General features: G+C 45.0%; 2 protein-coding genes across 5 annotated transcripts in view; both read left to right on the top strand.

The window, feature by feature from the left end:
• The window catches only part of chb (CLIP-associating protein), a 141,814-nt gene that overhangs the window by 6,293 nt on the left and 116,068 nt on the right, over positions 1–19,453 (top strand). For all 4 annotated transcript variants that reach the window (XM_077626891.1, XM_077626890.1, XM_077626892.1 and 1 more), the window contains exons 2-9: positions 1,568–1,796; positions 3,833–3,911; positions 8,622–8,665; positions 9,371–9,427; positions 12,318–12,409; positions 13,863–13,938; positions 16,318–16,418; positions 18,474–18,549. The gene's annotated coding sequence lies outside the window, so the exon portion shown is untranslated. The remainder of the gene's footprint in view (positions 1–1,567; positions 1,797–3,832; positions 3,912–8,621; positions 8,666–9,370; positions 9,428–12,317; positions 12,410–13,862; positions 13,939–16,317; positions 16,419–18,473; positions 18,550–19,453) is intronic.
• LOC144095262 (CLIP-associating protein 1-like) lies at positions 1,611–18,561 on the top strand. Its single transcript, XM_077629042.1, has 8 exons — positions 1,611–1,796; positions 3,833–3,911; positions 8,622–8,665; positions 9,371–9,427; positions 12,318–12,409; positions 13,863–13,938; positions 16,318–16,418; positions 18,474–18,561. Exons 1-8 carry the CDS (start codon positions 1,611–1,613, stop codon positions 18,559–18,561), a joined length of 723 nt encoding a protein of 240 aa, XP_077485168.1.

The raw sequence follows: 19,453 nt of genomic DNA, 5'->3' as shown, positions 1-19,453 counted from the left end.
ATATACTATTCCCGCCAAACACTAAACAGAACAAAAAATAATCCAGAAACACTGCGTCATCACTGAACATCTTAAATCTACCTTTCTGCAAATGCATGCTCCAAACAGGTGATTTCGCGGTTAGCCAGTGATAATGAGGGCTTACTAATGCATGCTGCACCCCCCTTGTCAATGTGATACGCCTCTACTAGTTCCCTTGCTATCTGATCTTTATGTTTGAAGATGACGGATGTCTGATGAAGCAATGGGGCGCACGTGTGCTTAGGTTGCCTGCAATGCAGCGTCAAATAGTAGTAACCAACTTGCTCAGCTTTCCGTACTTCATCTTGTTATGTTTCCTTTCTTTGTCCTTGTACCTTGTGCACATTTCATTTGTGTGTCAAAATGTTACCACTAGCCTGTGAACAAATGCCATTTGAAAGAAATGGTGTCCAAATGAGCTATCGAACTGTCATGAACTAAGTCGGTCACGTTGCATTACCATTGAAACGGGAATTAAAAACATATGCTCTCTTTGTTAAGGGCCCTTTGAGCTAATTCTCATTTTATTTGTTTTTGAAGTTAGCTGTTCATAAATGCCGAACATTTAAATGCTTTTGGTACATGCCAGATGTACAGCCAGTTATTTGCATTTCACATATGAAGACATCTGTATAAATAACATGTATCTACATATAACACTAATCTAACTTGGGAGATTAACACATTCACTGCATCATATGTCACCGGTGGGTCATGTCTCATATGCGAGCTGTGCTGCCGCAAATACTGAGTCACACAATGAAGCCTTGGGATAGTTGAATAAGTTTCAAAGAACATGCGAAAAGCACACATACAAGATCCCTATTGCCACCTGTTAGCAGCTCAAAAGAAGCTGGTTTTGCCATCGGCTAACTGGTGGGCCATGCTGCATGCAAAGAAATTTAAGGCCACAATACACTGGGAGTAGGGCTCCAAAAATTAGTGAACGTGTTAATGTCTGTGTTACACTCCTATTTTGTTTTTTTATTTAAATGCAGTTAAAGTTTACATCTTAGAATTATATTTTTTGGCAGTTGACACGTTCACTGCATCATCGGTCACCGGTGGGTCATGTCTTGTATCCCTGGCGTGTGGCATGAATACTGAGTGGCACAAAGAAGCCAAGGGGCAGCTCATATTTTTCAAAGGGCCTGCGGAAAACAAACATGTCAGGTTGCTATCGTCATCTGCTGTCGGTTCCAATAAGTTGACTTCGCCACAGGCTCACTGATTGGTCGCGCCGCACCCAGAAAAATTATGGGTGGCCCACTGGTGAGCCAGTATGCACAGGGATCAAGGCCCCGAAAATCCCTGCCGCGGTTAACGTGTTAAATTGAATTTATACTGAATTCCTAGATCGTTATGTATTTCAGTGTGTATTGAGGATGAAACACGATCTGAAGTGAACCTTCTCATTTAAATTGAATGGCACCTTCTTTATTGGCATTTCTCATGCCTGAAGTTGGGCTGTCAAAGTATCGTATGTAAGATGGAGTCAGTGCAGGGATAATGGCGATGTGATAGTGATGGTTGTCTCTGTGTGCAGGGCTGGGGCACGCAGGGCTGGTGACAGCCCCTTCGGCTGAAAGATGGCACTGGTGGTGGGCCTCGAGCAGTTCCTGCCCCAGCTGGCGAGCCAGGACACAAAGAAACGGCTCCAGCTGGGTGCCACCCTGCTGGCCTACCTCGAGGACCCACTCAGCCTTGTTGACAGTACCGAGATGGGTGCTGTAGTCGACTGTCTGGTTGCTTGGCTCAACAGCAGCAACTCTAAGGTATGGTGGAACGAAATGGGAATGTATGGGAGGGGAGCTGCTGTTTCCTGGTCCCTGCAGCCACTTGTGTGATGTATAATCATTAAGCAACATTGCAAGAAGGCACTAATAACAATAGTTGGCTAGATATTTTTTTAGACTGATTGTCGGGTAGGTCTAGAACCATTTTTTGCTTCCCAGCGAGCTGACTTAGATATCTAAGCTTCTGCTCTTATGTTGTGCCTCAGATGAATGTAACAGTGGGCTGGGGAAGTATGAGAATTATTTCGGTGAACATTTTGCTGCCAATTGGAACTTTGTTCAGCATTTGAACTGGGAAGTGTCAGTTGAATGAGCTGTTTCACCCAACTGCATGAATGCAAACTGTGTTCCTGCACAAGTGCTTGTGGTAGGTCCACATCAGTGAGGCATAGTTTTAAGGGACATTGCGGACAAGTGGATGTTAGACTGTATCAGTAGATTACCGCATTATGACAACAAATATGCTACCTTCACTGGATATGGAGCTTTTATAAGCTAGAAAAGGCCAAAAAATGAAGTACAGTTGTCACCATCACTGGCTGATTTCACAAGTAAACTGCATGGGTCAACTTAGTTTTTTGCGCGTGGACCATAGAGTGTAGGCTATGCCTCCAATCACTTCCAAACAGTGATCGGGGAGACATAACAAGTTTGAACCATGTGGCAAAAAGATTTTTGAATGCAATTTTCTTGGTCATAGATGAGCCTTGTGTCCGGACAAACATTAGCATATCCAGAAAGCACCATAGAATCAATATTCACTGAGAACAATAATTGGGTGATATTGTTCTCAGTGTCTTTTTAGAACTTTTCAATAAGGGTTCCCAGGGCGTCGCCATGTTGCTCGCTGGGATTTTCTTTTGTGTGCACCTGACGCTAGTACAGTGGAAGCAGCAGTGGAACTGGTTTGCAACAGCTCAGAAAAGAGGCGTTTTGACATCTTCACATGATGGAAAGCTCTGTAATAGCTTTGCTACAAGTTGACATATGCAAGTACCTCAGCTTCTATAGTTGTTAGGCCTGGTTTGGAAGAATTTGGTTCTCATCTCAATGGAGGAGAAATGCAGAAAGACACCCGTGTGCTGTGCAATGTCGTTTAAATTAATTGGGAACTCTCCACTGTGGCGTCCCTCATAACTCATAGTCCCACAATTTACAGTATTAGGGACCGCAGCGGTGGCCTAGTGGTTTGAGCATCCGCCTCGCATGCGGGAGGTGCGGGATTCGGTCCCCAGTGAACGGGTACCCACTGGTGATACAATGGGTACAAGCTTTCCCCTGCCTGGTGCTCGGCTTCTTTAGGGTGAAATGCTTGGGAAATGGGTCTTCGACCCCAACGTAGGCAATGAAAACTACCACATGCCATGGTGCTCTTTGGCCACAGATGCCCTTGGGCCATACAAATTCATCATCATCATCAATTTACAGTATTTATTCATCAGACACATTGATGATATGACAAATTTTTAATTTGCTAATATCTGGAAGGATGTACTACTTAGTGATGAAGGAAAATCTGTTGTGGTGCAACAGCCCGTCTAGCATTTTCCTTTTGAGAATATTTATTCTTCAGCGTAGTCACAGAGGTTTGGGTTCTATTTTTGGGGGCCACTGCAAGAACCGTTTTTTCTGTGGTTCAAAGTCGTTGGCAGGAATGTCAGAGAAGTGTGATTGCTACGTGTTTAATCAACCAGCACTATGCCTACGAATTAAGTTATATCTCCTGTTGTGTTAACTGACCCTGGTTGTATGAAATACAAAGCTATCCTTTGATTGCATGGCATGAGAAGCAAATCAAGAGCAGTCATGCGGGGGACTGGTGCTGTACAAGCATACATGTGCATTCTCATTAAACCGTGATCATAAATCCTTTTGTGCTTTGTTCTATGATTTTTACTGCACGTCTTTCCCTTCCCCCCATTAGCAAAAAGTTTTTTTGCTATTTAAGATTGGTTGATGACAGTTTATGCTTGTATTCATCGTGTCTCATGCTGTTTGTTCTGACTGTTTTGAAGGTGGCCCAGAACGGCTTGGAAATACTCTCGATCCTGGCACAGAGACTCAAAGAAGACTTCCGCCCGTACATATCGACAGGTGGGTAGCTATTTGTAGTCATTGTAGTACGATAGCTGTGCATAGGCTTTCTCATCAGAAGCTCTGGGTTTCTACCACTTAAGATTGTTAAAAAGCACTGGCGGGAATTGCTGCGTAAGTTGCATCAGTTGTGCCAAGCTGCACCATTTCACTGAGTTTGCCATGTGCCACTACAAACAGGATATTTTTGCTGAAAGTATGCCAGTATATTGTGTCTGAATAAAAGCTCAACAATAAGCAGAAGGTGACCTATGCCTGGGGAAGGCGCCTGATACGAGGGGTGCAATGCATGTGGTAGTTTTCTCTTGTGTGATGAAAGGGTGTCAAGGGTGAGCGACAGAATTCAATTCCGCTTCTCTCTTGCGCATCTCCCCTTGCTGTTAGGGCATCTACTGAAAGGGTGTGCACACATTCCATGTGTTTTCCTCGGTGGTGCTCCCATTAGCAGCTAATGTTTCGTTTCCCTTCACCATAGTGTGTGTTCATTGATTGTATGGGCAGTGAATGTGCTAGCAAAAAAAAAAAAACGATCTTGAAGGAATTTCATACTCTGGTTCACACTTAGTGTTCATTGTTGTGCAAGCTATACAAGTACTGGTGTGGCCCGCAAAAGCACGTCACTCCGCCACACATCACTCACTACTTCTCAAAGCCTCGATGAGGGTTTTGATGAAAATATAGTGGTATGAAGTGCCGTGTTTGGCATTGTAAATCATGGATAAGGCAGTCAGGCGTTCAGTTTTTGAACCTTCTAATTATAATATTCACTGACTGTGAGCTACCTTTTGGGTGCCGGTAGAGTCGGAGTGAATAGGCATGCCAACCATGTAAAACTCCGTCGCATGTCACTCTTACTTCTCAAGGCGTCGGTGAGAGGCAGGAAGAAAACAGAAAAGTGCAGGAGGTTGCCAGTTGTGGTACTCAAACAACTGTGTCACTACGGAAGATGCTCGTCTGTATTTTGGACCTGCGACGAACCACCCCTCGGGCGCGGACATAGCCAGTGTGAAGAGGCATGCCAGCTTTAGCAGCGCTGCACGCTACGTATGACATGCAGTGTGTATGACTGCATTTAAAATAGATATGACGCAGCGCTTTCTTATTCATCGCTTTCTCACCCTTGTTTCTGGTCTGGTATTGGGGCATTCTAGATTTTCACTCTTGCCTCCCATCATAGCTGTTGTGCCTTGTGTTCTGTTTGTTTCTATGGCACCCCTTTCCTCCCATGCATGCCACTCTTGTGTTCCAGGGTGTCCTGAGCTTGCTGATTCTACCACTGTGATTCATTCTTGGCCGTCCATTCCCAGCTTCCCTGCTCTCTCAGAGCCTTGTGGTCCACTACTGTTTTGGGCTTTTCGCATAATGGTTGTGCAGGTTGTGCATAGTGTCTCCTTGTCAAGCATAGTACTGATGCTGTTGCCTCTATACGTGGTTTTTGCATGCCATGAATGGTCCATGCCGTGCTTCGCCATCACTCCATATCGCTACAGTTACCTAGGCTGAGGCAGTTTGGGCTGTTCAGCTGGGATCTGACCAATGCACTTCCCCCTTGCCACTTTTTTCTTGCCTTGACTTGCAGCTGCATTTTTGAAACACATATATGTCGGAAGCAGAGGCCATGTGTAATCATTTCATCGGGGTGTATGCAACAGGAAAAAAAGGAGTGTTTGAAAACAGCAGATCGTATTGATTGAAGCTGGAGAGGGAAGATGGTTGCAAGGATCTCTCAGAGGCTTTATATACAGAAGAGAAAATAACAAATGTAATATTATTAGCAAATACAGCCAGAACCTTCTTATCAGAGGCTTACTGTATGTGTTTGCTGTCCAATTTTCCAGGCCTGATGAAACCTGAAAAATAGTCTGAATAATCTGACACTCCAAAAAAATTCGGGAACTTCAAAAGAAGCACCTTTCTGCGAAAAACAGACTTTAAAAATCACGAATTTTCCGCTCCCCCGCAAGTGATATGTTAGGCTGTATCTATGCCAGTCATGCTTTCATCATATCCGCACCACCTCGCATCACGATAGCAAACAGTGCGACGTGGCTGTTTCCACACTGGCAACAACGCTCGCGAAGACCAAGATAGGTAACCCACGTGAAGAAGCGATCAGTAATGAGTGCCTCTGAATGCACCCCTCCCTCCTCATCTGCCCCGCACCGCGGGTAGCGTCGTCCAAGCCGCGTGGCGGATGCTGCAGCGTTCTGTTTTCAACATGATCGCGTGCTCTTTGTAGGTCATCTCAGTAACACCTAATAGCATGCAATTGTCTCGAGTGGGATTGATGAAGACCGCCAAATAACCAAGCCTATCCAAGCCAGTCCGTCCGTTTGCCTCCATTTAAATCATAGATGGTGCCTTTCACGGCGGCAGAAGACCTATTGGTTGTGACAGCGATGCCAGCTCACGTCTAATTACGCCGGAAAAAAAAAACAATTTTCAGTAAAAAAAAATAATCTCCATGGTATTGCTGGTGTTTACTTTAGTTTTAAAAATCGAACTTTTGAACAGCACAGAGTTCACAATATCGGTCAGGAATACCTATGTGCACATTCCTATGAGGTACTTGACTGTCCCTTAGCAAAGTCCAAGATAGGGCCGTCCCCATGTGGTGGCCACACCCCCAACTTGGCAGCCAGTAATTCATTAAAATATAAATTGTCAATCAAAGGAAAATTTTCATGTGTACATAATTTTGCTCATGTGTTAGGCTTCTCAGGAAACTAATAGATGATAACTGCCTGTGACTCATGGTACAACCATGATTGTGTCATCCAGCACGCTGGACTCCGCCTAGAACTGCGAACACAATCTGTTCCAAATCTACTCCACCTTGAGGGATTGCCCTAAACATTTGACTAACACTGTTCCCACTTCGAGTCATTGATAAATTCACTTTCGCCTTACCATCTGCTAGCTGTCATAGTTAACTCATTTGGTAGAGCGACTGCTCCAGTGAAGCGGTGGTCCCGGGATTGAACCCCGAACAGGACGAATTTTTATTTAACTGCGATGTTTTTGTGGAAGCTGTATAGACGTTCCTTTGTAGCCATATGGCTGTGCTTGGGTGGATGTCATTGAGTGATTAAACCCTTATTACAAATTACTCCACCTTGAGGGATTCCCCTAAACATTTGATCAACACTGTGCCTCAGTGCTGCTAACTCATCTTGTGTGCTTGGCATTTTCACTAGAAAGGACAAAACATTGTGCTGCGCAAAAGCTGGAATGGGGTGGACCCTCGCTAGCGGCGTGTTTTCGTGCAGCGCCGCACTGGAGGGCATGCGCCATAGTAGCATACCGTTCACCCGGTATCGCTAGGCCTAGTGTCCTTGCATTGAAGCCACAGCGAAGTTGCTTCGATCTAGTCACAGTTTATCCTGAAAGCTCTAACCTTGTTACTATTTTACCATTACACAATAACCTTACATTAAAATGAACATAAAGCTTTCCACTAGGCCTTCAACATGAAGTGTATGGAAAAGCAAGCAAGATGAAAAGCACTTCACACCGACACATGCGGGTGACAGGTTGCATGTGTGCAGTGTCGCTTCGAACCATCGACTAAGCCGCATTACTGTCAGTTGAGCTCCGGATCTTCGGAGGATTAATAACTTAGGACCAGGACCATGTGATGTTTGACAGTAAAGTGATCTAGCAACTTCGGGTGGTTAATTTGGGCTGTTCATTGGGGTATGACATATTATCTATACTTTCAATGCATTATGTATTTGAAGGATATGCCGGGGCTGCAGGAATTTTTGTTGTAAAAATGCATGTCGCCGCATAAAAGGGAAACGTAGAATTGGGGCTTGCTTGCTTGTGAAACATCCTTACTGAAACAATTGAAGAGGACATGGGCCGGCGAAGATAATGAATTCCGGCCTCAGTTGGTCAGTAGCTCTAGTCTGGGCCACCGCAAGTGCCAGCTGCTCTGCGAGCACGGCAGGCAAGGGCCGCTTGGTCCCCGACCATCAAGCACCAGAGGAGGAAGGCCTCCCAAGCCTCGTTAGTGGGGGTGGGATGGGGAGGGAAGTCTGGACTGGGTTGGGGCTCTTCTGTAGTAGGAAAAATTTAACGCAGAAATACTCGTTCCATGTAAGATCCGTAGCCTGTCACAACTGTGAAAAAAAAAAAAAAAACGCGGCCTTTACACGGGTATGTGCGCTATTTTCCTTATGGTTTCTACCTGCGCCCCTGTCTCCCCGTTTCATGTGTCATGTGCATGTGGGTGATGATTTATCTGGGTTTTTCTGCTCCTACTCATGGCTTATCTTTCTATTCAAGAGTATAAAGTCATGCGTTTGTTTTTTGTCTAAGCTTCAAGCTCATAAAATGCTCTAATCTAGCTGTTGTGGCTATTACAAATAATCAGCCTCCTTGTTCAGCCCACTCCAATTATGTCAGTGTTTTCGGATGCCTGAAGACCTTTCTTTGGCCGCCCATCTGGCAGGGCTGCCGAAGCAAATCTCCACCTGCTCTCGTCACAGTTTGTGCCCATTCCACACTGCTCAGCACTTAGCCAGATTGATTTCTTGGCTGTAGCGACTTGTTTCATTGTGCAGTCTGCTTCACCTTTGCTAAAACTTTAATGTGCATGTTGGCGATCTTTCAAGCATTGCCATTGTTTTGTGTACCAGCCTTAGTCATTTAAGTACACCTCACAATGTTTTAAGATTGCATGCAATTGTTTCTTCTTTATTGCAGTAATTTCAGCAGCTGTAGACAGGATGGGTGATAGTAAAGATTCTGTAAGTATTCCAGGCATTCTGCTTATGTCTCTTTTGTGCTTATGTGCTGAATGTCATCACTGTGACAGCATAGTATTGGTATAGTACACACTAATAACCTGCCCATTAAATGAATGTCAAAGAAAACTATTCTGAATAGTTTTCTCAGAGTTGCATTCCTTACCTTGTCTCTTGTGGGTAATTGAATTTTCAAGTGAGATCTAATTATTACATGCGGCAATATTCAGTGTTTGTCTTTGCATCACGAATAATTGCTCATTGTTTGGGCAGCCTTTGTTATCCCATCAGGCTTGCTTCTTAACCTTGCTGTGTGGCTGTTTTGTATTGCCGTTGTTCCATGTCTGTCTGAGATGAGATGAACCCTCATGCTCACCCCTCAAATTTTTAGGATTCCCATTGGGTCTAGAGAGCCTGCTGCCTGGTTTAGAAGCAAACAAAACCCTTTGGTCTGCAAATTTTTGACAAAGGCTGTACCTTAGCTTGACCATTGGGGTGTTGCAAAACTTATCCAGCATCCTGAGCCTTTTGCACTTGTCACTTGCTTCAGCACAGTTTTACAACCTGTGTAAATCAATTTGGAGAAAAACTGTCCACTTTATGTGTGCAGTAGTAGCTTCTCCTTTTGTGTTTTCTTGTTTTGTGAATTCATTTTGTGAGCTATCCTTGTTGAGACCTAACCCAGGGTTGTTCTGTGGCTTATTACAGGTGCGGGAACAGGCAAAGCTCTTCACCATGAAGCTTATGACAGTTTCATCTCCTCAGGTCAGTTGTCTTGGTTGTACTTCGGTTTTACATGCCAGCACTCTGTGCCTAATTTATGACTTCTTTGAAAATTCAAAACAAGTGGAAGCTGAAGCCATCGAAGTAAAGCAGACTGGAAATAAAGGGTTCACGGTTGGTTGCTTTTTGATGGGATGCACTTAGGTTTCAAACTGTGAAAGCACCTATCATTGCCTGATGCTGACAAAAAAAAAAAAAAGAATGAAACTGACATCTTTTTCTGCCTCATTCTAAGATGCATGGCTTGTCTTATTTTTATTCTTCATGTACTTGCTAGGATCAAGCAAAAAATTAAAAATTGTACTAGAACACTACTTCTATCAGCACCATCCCAGGTGCCTTGTGTGGAGCATTGTAGCCAATATTTATCACCTGCCCCAGTAGCTCAGCAAATGTCACGGGGGCAGCAGTTTCTTCCAGTGTAAGGGCACTTTATCGGTCTACATGCATACCGTATTTACTCATGTACAGGTCGACCTGTTTTCCAAACCGCGCTCTTAATTTTGGGGTCGACCAATATGCAGATCACAGCTAGGCCAAAGCATAAACCTGGCTACAAACGCAGAAAAGGAAGGTAGAGAACCGTGCCACTGACGCTACTGCAGAAAGCCTTGCCTTCCAACCAGTTGCTTTCAAGCCTTCACAAAGTACGGCAGTCAGTATCGCCATCACTGCAAAGTGGTATCGCATGACCCTTCTTTTCCAAGAGAAGGATGTTCAGATAGGGCTAATACGAGAATGAGCACAGAGCCCTGCAACGCCGTCATCGTGCTGACGCTGGTCTCGTTCTATGAATGAAACTTTTGCATTCGCTCAACTGCACGTTGAGTGATGCTTAAGGCCTTCTGTGATGGAAGATTTTAAATTCAGCGAATTCAAATCAAGCAGTCTCCAACATTCTGCGTCCCATGCCTTTGCACATGCAGCCGTGTCTTGCTGTTCTAGCTCGTGTGCCACGGAAAAAATCTCGAGACTGCACACCACTGAGAGGTGTGCGTCATTGCGTGTCGCTGCGAGCACTCTTCGGCCAGCAGGTTAATATATTACATGCATAAGTGGACAGAAACCTTTAAGGTGCAGCATTCTCGAAACTTAGCTTTTTTCGAAATGAAAAAAATTATGCGTCAATTGATGACTACTGCCTAATAATCTTTCAGTGCGCCACGTAACCGTTATAATTCAAAATGTTAACAGTCAGATTTTGAATAAGCAGGTAACTCATTGGCTCATCTTGCCTGTTTTCTGATGGCTTCCACCATTTACCCTATGTCCCTGTGCCAAAGAAACTATGTACGTTGTTGCCTTGAAAAGCCTGCTTTTATCTGCAAGTTAACGTGCTAGCAGGAATACTAGTATGTTGGCCAAGGGAAACCAAAAGCTTTCATCGCAGAAATGACCTGCCATCTCTTTGTTTGTGCAAGCGGACAAGAGCCGTTATGGTTATTGAAGCTAGTTCTCCTTGCTCTGCTGGGAAGATAGCATGCTTGTCTGCATCAGTGTTCTATGACTGAGCTATCTAAAGCAGGGGTCTTCAAACTGGGTTTCATGGAATGCTTGGGTTTCTTGGGATTGCTTTTGGTGTCCCCAGAGCACCTGAATTCATGCATGCATTACCCCAAGTTTTTCCTTTTATGCACATTATTTTGAGACTAATCATACCATAACTGCTTGTAGCAGACAGCTTCACTATACCGTCAATCATTATTAATTGAATTTGGACATTTTTCAAGGGCCCGTGTGTCTGCGTACCGTGTTTTGAGTTCATGTAAGGTGGGAAGAGACGAAAGCCAAGGCTCGCGAGGTTCTGCGGCATCTTTTGAAAGCCGTCAGGATTCCTCCAGCCTGAAAAGTTTGACAAGGTTTTGCAGTATAGCTTGCCATTGCTGCTTGGAACCCTTCTTGAGTGAAACATTGATGGCCTAAAAGATTAGCTAATTTTTAGTCCGACTGTGAAGTTCACGTCAGCTCTGCTAAATTCACTGTTTAGAGCTTTGAAATGGCACTGCGAAGCCTTCCATGTAGTGATCAGCTAATATCCATGGGAGCTGAATCAACTTGCATTATTTGCATTGATAGTGTTCTATGAAGAATGCACGCTGTATAGAGAGAAATGAGAGGCAGGTGGAAGCTGCATATTGGCGGGAAGCTTTGCGATGTTTGTTAGTGCTCTAAATCTACCGTATACGGCTTTTATCACTTCGTTTGTGAAGTGAGGTACTATCATATATATCTCGAATGATTGCAATCACACGCAATGGTTTCTATGTTGTACGAGATTATTGTAGATGCTTTTTGCTCCGTGACTTGGAAGTTCTTTGTCATCTTAAATTGAGAGCTGCCAACACCGGCAGTAATTCATTTTTTTCGATGATTGCTGAGCAAGTTATTGCTATTGCCGCCACCAAGCTGTTAAGTTCCTTGTGGGCGGAAGTCTGCCCTATATAAAGTTCGTTTCAGTTTGTCCCCAGCGCTGTCACCACCATGTAACAGTATGATCGTAAAAAAATAAACTTTAATGAGCATTTCAAAAATATTCTAACATTCATTGTTCTGAAGAGTGAGAATGCCTCGTGGTGTTCCCCAAATTCTGACAGAGGCTTTTTGCATCTAATTTGTTTGCTTCTAACTTGTTTTAAATGCTTCTGTTCTTGCGCAAGCTGTTACTCAGGTCAATTAATATTCATGCTTTGGAATATTAAGCATGGTTCCTGTTGTTACATTGTCTTTTCATTGTTGTTGTTCAGTTTGTATGTTAATCGGATATAAAATGATGTAAAACTGAGTAGTTTTTTAGTTCTGACAGCTTCATTTTGGATGTCTGTTTTCTGTCACTGTTTTTGTTTATTGTTGTTGTTCTTTTTTTTTGTTCCAGTACATACTAGAAAAGATGATGCCAGCATTCAGCCATAAAAACTTCAGGATACGAGAAGAAATCCTTCTGTGCCTCCAGGAGACCATTAACACGTGAGTGGACATGATGGGAGCATTTGTTTTATCAGCATTCTCACGTTCATCAAGGAGTAGAAGGGGACCAATTGCTTGGGTTTGGGCTAGTTTGAGCTTACACTCTGCCCGAGTGCGTTTCGAAGAACATAGCAGATGACGCGAGCAGCGCAGGAAAGGAGGCTGGGTAAAGAGGAACTTGTTGCTACTTAGCAAAGCTGATCTAGGGACTTCATGTCCATTTTCGGAGAGCTGCACTACTTGGATTTACACAGACATAGTTAGCATGTTAACCGTTAGTGTCTGTCCTCGCTAACTGCGTCCGTGTCTATCTAAGCAGTGCAAAATCACCAGCCTTCCAAACGGAATGTCAACTGCAAGAGCACTACCGTGAAAATAATGTCCAACTTGACACTGTTCCGACTACAGGTCTAATGCTGTCTCTAATGGATTCTAAGAAGAAAAAAAAATGATTGGCGGTTTAGCATTGCTAAGCATTAAATATTGTGCCACAAGCTCGGTGGGCCACCCAAATCTCGGCGGCGGGCCGAACCTATTCTGGGGGAAGGGGGGGGGGTGTGCTCTGAAAAAGTGTGTTGCCTTATTTAGTGTACCAGAGATGGCTGGCCTCATGAAAAGTACACATTAGGATATCTCTTAATGCAGAAAGCTTGGTGAAATTATAATTAAAGGCCAGAGAAGGAAGTGTAAACATTTTTCCCATTCATACCCATTGCTTTGCATTCCTATAGAGTGCTCTTCTTCACTTCATGGCAGTGGTGTTGCTAAGCTTCAGAGGTGCACTAAAGAGAAATCTGAACTCGTCTTTTTACCGTGGGAACTCGATCTACACGTTCCGAGCATTCTTGGAAACTTCAAATTGCATATTGTCCAATGTGGCCGATTTCCCTAATTTAAATCGGATTAAATGTCCCAGCTCTCGCCTTTTTTTGAACTCAATGCTGAAGGTAGGAGGAGTCAACCAATGCGTGGAGTGCCTTTCAGCCTACCCCGTGGCGACTTCGCTTTCGCTTTTATTTTGTTTTTTTAGCTTTCTGTGCATAAATAGTTTCAGTCGCAGACAACACAGCTGCAAATTAGGCCCACAGAAATAAAAATACGCGTGGACTCTGATTTACATATCACTCCGCCAATAGCAGAGCGTTAGCTGACTCCTACTTTCAGCGTTGAGTTAAAAAAAGGCGGGAGCCGGAACATTTAATCCGATTTAAATTGGGAAATCGACCGCACAGGACAATAATTCTAAGTTTCATAGAATGCTCGGCACTTGTAAATCGGGCTCCTGCGGTAAAAAAACAAGTTCAGATTCCTCTTTACTGCACCTTTAATTTTGTTGGATCATGCCCAAACAAATTAGTTTTTGTTGCTGCATAAACTTTGCTTGAAGAAAATGTAAAGCTTAGTTCAGCTTGTGTACTGACTATTTGTGCTCTTATGTTTTTATTTTACTTAGATATGGCTCTCAGAACCTCTCCCTGATGAAGTTTATGCCATTGATTGCAAAGCTGCTTGGGGATCCCAATTCTCAGGTACAGTAAAAGAATTCCAGCATATTTGCAGATTATCCTGTAACTGCATTGATTGCCTTTGTCTTCTCAAACGTTCCAACTTTAAATGAAGCCATTCTAATGCAAGATCAGTTTACATGTGGTGTAGGATTTACCCCAAGAGCCTAATACCCGTGTCGCATGGGCACCACAAAGGCCTTTGAGAATTGGGTCCGTATATCCAAAGGCGTAAGGAGGGCAGCTACACGGCACAAATATTGCTCCCTTGCCGCTAAGGGCCTTCGAGGCGAAGGCGCCCGTCCGAGACCTTTGGAGCCCAAAGGCGTGGCCTTCGAGAACCTGCGATGGCAGTGCCATCCAACGTCAAAAAGTAAAAGCAATGAAAAAAAATAGATGCAGCCAACAGTGTTTGAAAACATCTTTTAAAAATAAATGTGTCTCGCTTTGTTTTTTGTACGGGTGTTCATATTTTATGCCCAGATTTTACGACATTAAAGTGTTGCAGCAACACCGAGTGCCCCTGGTGGCCAAGGTAATACACAAAAGCTGCTGCTGCTGATGAGAGCAGCTGTTGCAGTTCTTTCAAGGAAGCAATTAGAATAAAAAAAATTATCCGAGCTCAACTAACGATCAGAATTCACTATTTCAATTTTAAAACACCCACTTCAGCCGGCTCCAACACAGCAGCGGGTGCTAAGCCTCAACGACTGTTTTGCCTTTGGGCTGCACCGTGTAGCAGCCTCGCTGCTCCATAAGCTTTCGCTCCTTTGGTGAAAAAGGTACCTTTGCTAAAAAGGCCTTCGAGGAATGCTGTGTGACAGGGGTATAAGAAACTTATTAGTACTTCCCTTTTCAGCCATAGTTCCACCATTGCCTGCCTGTGAGATGGACAAATGTTATGGCAGTGCTAAGCTGCACTGCCTGCTGTTTTCTTTTCTTCCTTCTTACACCGTATGGGACTGAGGGCCAGTCAAGCTGACTTGTTCAGCTTTTTTCTTAATGTCCCCTGCCTGTGCAGATTTTTTTTCCGTACATGGCATCCCATTGCAATGAAATTCACAGGACCCGTGAAAAATTCCGCCGCTGAAGTATAGGCATCGGACTTGGGTATCGACAGATAGGACTGGATGGCTCGTGAACGTTTAGTTAAAAAAAAAGTCTGTCAGCTTTGGTCCTTTGCAGTTTCAAAAATGGCGCCATGGCAGGATTTTTGTGTCCCTGCTCCAGAAATCTCGAGCAATGGACTTATTCACGTAATAAACGCACATGCTGCACTGGCTGCCGAAATGCTTTCTTTTTCCATGTATGTTATAAAAAGTGCTCTTGTTTCATCCTGTGCGAGTTTGTACTGAGACCGCACTGCGTGGAGGCACATTTCGGCATCAATGAGGCACATGTGCGCTCACATCTCATGCACATCGAATTCGATGCTTTTGACACTGAGCACCTAGCGACACCGAGTCAGCGGCTCGTAACCTGCAGCAACGTGCCGACCACTGGCACGCTGGGTAACTGTGGATTGGCTGTGTGCCGCTTGCTTAGTGCCCGCTGTGCTTCGCACTGAAGCCGTATCAAAAGCGCTTTGAAACTAGCCATCACTTATCATATAAGGTCTAACAGTTCCCTGTTAGTGCCAACCCAGTAACTTCACATCGAAATGGACATACAGCTGATTTTCATCATGCGTTAATCAGCAAAGCGAATGAAAAAGCAAGCCAGCTAGAAGCTGCCTTGCACTAACACCTTTGGGTCACATGCACAGAGTCCAAGCCTTCAGCAAAACCTACTGTCATGCTCCGGATGGCATCATTACTACGTGGACATGTCTGTGTATTAATTCGGACTTTGCAGGTAATGTCAGCAGTGCCACTGAAAGTACACAAAGAAAATTAATTAACCACTTATGTACAAAAATTTTGCTGAAGCAGACTCATGCTCTGATATGGTTTGCTGGCAGAGAATTTAAAATATTTCATTGTGGCGCACATTTCGTTGTAGCGGCATTCATTTTAGCAGGTCTGGACTGTATCACTTTAGCTCTGTCCACTTAGCCTCAGCAAGTGTCATTTTTACTTGCATAGTATTCATTGGCAGAGAGTGTGTTGTTCTGAGTTCATGGGGGTGCTAATTTGTCAGGCGAACAGCCGTAATCCATGCAGTACTATTTTCACTTCATCCGGGAGGCCCACTTTTTTTCAACTAAATTTAAGTTCAATGACATTACTAACCAAGACAGTTAGGAACTGAATTCAGTGTTTAATCAGGCGGAATGGCAGAGTATGTTGTTTGTATTCTGGTGACATTGGTCCAGCAGCTCTTGCTTAAAAGTGAGTGTTCTCATTTTCAGCCTTTTGCATTTGTGCTTGAAGATGCACTGCTATTGACGCTTTCATTTTCCAGGTGCGTGACACAGCATTTCAGACGTTGTTGCTAATCTACATGCACGTCGGGGAGAGGTTGCGGTTTGACCTTGGAAAGAAGTACGGCATACCACCTGCCAAGTGAGTGCTGCTCATGTCCCCTGCCTTACAGCAGAGGCAGCAAAATGGTTACTGCTGTCCCATTACCCACTTTTTCTTCTTGCTCCTCCTACCCCTTCCTGCACATTACAAAAATGTGTGCCTACCTGCTTCATCAGCCTGCAAAAGAACCAAATTATATCAATATTGTCCCAGCTGCCTCCTGCACCCATCCACTCACCCGTCACAGTGGCACAGTGGCCAAAATGTTTTGCTGCTGGGCTTGAGTACATAGGATCTAATACTGGCCAAGGTGACAGTTTTGGACCGTTGTTCACCGGCTAAGTCGCATAAAATAGTTGACTCGTATTGTCACAGGCAGCATAAGGGCCGTTGAGCACCCTGTAGTCTTACTCGAGTAGCAAGATGGTATGTGCTATTGCTTTGGTCACCACACTATGGTGGCTACAATACACCCTAGCTGAATCAGCTTCCCGAGCTGTACAGCGACCTATTCCTGTTTCTGGCTTGGGGTTATTTTTGTCAAGCTTTGAATCAAGGTTCTGCTTGTTTGGCATAGAAAACAAGTGTTCTTGGGTTGCGGGCTGCTTGGCTAAAAAGGCACATTTCTTTGCTAAAAGAGTGCAAATATTTGTGAGAGTACATAAAATAAACTCGAGTTTATTGTTTATAGCTGAAGTCCACGTGGGGCAGGCATTACTGTGACACTGGGTCTTGCCAGTATGCTCTTACCACTTTGCCCTACCGGTTCCGTAAAGTGAAGTTCGTGATCATATGCACAGACTGCGAGGTCATGGTGGGGGGCAGGTGAAGGCACAGCCAGCCTTCCCTGTTGCATGCGCTCTCACTCCAAAGGAAGGAATGCACGGTTAATTGAGGGCACAAGTGTTTATTAGACAGAGAGCTGCACAACCAACACTACATTGTATCCCCCCCCCCACACACACACATACATACACAGACCTTGGTACAACCTCCACAGCTGTGCTGCAGAACTGAGAAGTGGGCAAGCAGATCTGTGCACAAAATGTCAAAACTCTGCCTGCGTCACGGCGGAGTTTACGGTGTACGCAGGCACCAATTGAAGGGTTAAATCACATGAAACAACACGGACGAGTGGAGGAGGAAGATAGGGAGCACATCTGGAGCACATCTGGATGACACAAGCCACATGTCACCACCAGCAATGGCTGGCAGGGACTGTAGAACCAGCCAAATCAGGCCCTCCAACTGTAGAGCATCAGCGCCACGCTAGCAAGCAGTAGAACACCGTATAAGGTAACAAGCATATAAGGTGCGCGCACATTCACCACCCATGCTTTTGGGGCCGTTGGCAAGGGCCAGGGGCATCAGGAGGAAAATGCTACACGCCTTGCTGCTGCCTTTGGTTTGCGGTGGTCTTCCAGTCTGTTTCCCACCCGCGACTGTGCCGAAACAATGCTCCACTGCATCACTGGGAGTGATCCGATGGGGACACGAGGCCTAGAGGGGGAAGAACAGAGGGGGTGATTGACAGCGGTTTCTTGGAGAAACTTTTCTTCGGAGGGTACAGGCAAGCGCAAGCACGCTGCTCGGCTCGAAGAGACTCCATGGAGGTCCCTAATAAGGAAAACAACAGCAGCAGTCGCGTGCTTGGGTAGTTCCTAAAGCACAATCTCGTCAAGTTGCAGTTCATTCATTATTTAGTCGGGAGTGTATTGTCGCAAGGACCAGCAAAGGTCAAATACTGTTAAAGTTCAACCATTCCAGCTCAGGCCAAGTTTATGTCTCTAGCATGTCCTGTTACTTTCCAGCTTCTCATTAAGTTTGTCTGCCTGTGTGCAAGATCCTGTTTCTCTTTTCCTTGGGGGGCCACAAAGTGGTGCATACAGTATGCTCTATGCACGCCTTTCGGCTTCACCTCAGTGGTGACAAAAAAATTGCCACCTTTTTTTTAACGAGTGCCACAGCCCAAAAAGCTTTTCATGCACCAGCTGCTGCTGTGGTACAAGAATATGCTCCCACATGTATGGTATGTTTTTTGTTTATCTCTGTATTTTTCTTTTTCTCTCCTTTGTTTCCTTACCATGTATCCAGGCTGCAGGCACTGTTCAACAAGTTTGACGAGGTGAAGAGCTCTGGGCAGCTCCTGCAACTGCCACGCATGAAGTTGGTAAGTGGCTGAGCCACATGTTTTCTTTTCTTTATTGCCCCCACCTTTTTCCTTACCGAACAGCCTGACAGCTACCTGAAGACACTGCATCTACGGGGATGGTTTATTGCACAGAGGATGAGAGGGCTTTGTTTTCAGGACCAGGCTTCACACAAAGTATGGCTATACTGCTGCGTGGATTGATGTTCAGCGTTGAAGGATCACAGTGCGAACAAGCGGCGTCACTGTGGTTCGAGCTTCGAGTGTTCTTGCTGTTAACGCTCACTGGCACTCGCTGCGCATGGGCTTCGAGTCGCTAAGGTCGCACTGCGTGACCGGCTTTGGTCGCTTCTCAGCGTTCTCGGCGGGCCTAAGGCTCCATTCAGATTCTGAAACGTTCGAAGGTCGGAATCATTCCAGGAAACACTGCAAAACCATTTTTGTTCGCCTCTGTCCATCTTCCAATCGAAGGGCGGTAGTTGACCATGCGGCTTCGCTGTGACCTGAAGAATGGAGCGAGGATTATTCTCCCGATGCAGTGTGGGCGAACCGAGCCACGCCGTTCGTCGCGTGTCGCGCAGCCATCACGCCCGGAGCGCGTCGCAGTTTATTGCCGCCCTTGCATAACATGTACGCGCTTACTTTGAAAAAAAAAAAAAAAGCACTGCGTTGTGGGAAAAAAAAAGTCGCCTGTGCCCAAGTGATATTGGCGGTCGTTATCCCCCCCACCACCCCCCCACCCCCCCTTTCACACAAACACACCTCTTTGCTTTTGGAAAACGAACACGCAGCTGTTAGCGAACGGGGTTTCCATAGCCCTTTCTCTTCTCTTTCCTCCTCTCGTCCAGTTTCGTTTCCAAACGCGTCCGTTGACAGACAGGCTGGCATTGCGTACATGGCGTCGCGCGCGGCCTTGCGTGTGTCG

The sequence above is a fragment of the Amblyomma americanum genome, chromosome 6, assembly GCF_052857255.1.
Source record: "Amblyomma americanum isolate KBUSLIRL-KWMA chromosome 6, ASM5285725v1, whole genome shotgun sequence".
Classification (NCBI taxonomy): domain Eukaryota; kingdom Metazoa; phylum Arthropoda; class Arachnida; order Ixodida; family Ixodidae; genus Amblyomma; species Amblyomma americanum.
The sequence above is the reverse complement of the archived record's forward strand: the minus strand, read 5'-3'. Positions and strand labels throughout refer to the sequence as shown.

What these genes read in the sequence shown, in the direction of transcription:
- LOC144095262 (XM_077629042.1), top strand. Translation starts at nt 1,611, where the DNA reads ATGGCACTGGTGGTGGGCCTCGAGCAGTTCCTGCCCCAGCTGGCGAGC. An exon ending in TGGGTGATAGTAAAGATTCT is followed by an intron (nt 8,666 to 9,370) that starts GTAAGTATTCCA and finishes GGCTTATTACAG; the next exon opens with GTGCGGGAACAGGCAAAGCT. An exon ending in TTGGGGATCCCAATTCTCAG is followed by an intron (nt 13,939 to 16,317) that starts GTACAGTAAAAG and finishes TTCATTTTCCAG; the next exon opens with GTGCGTGACACAGCATTTCA.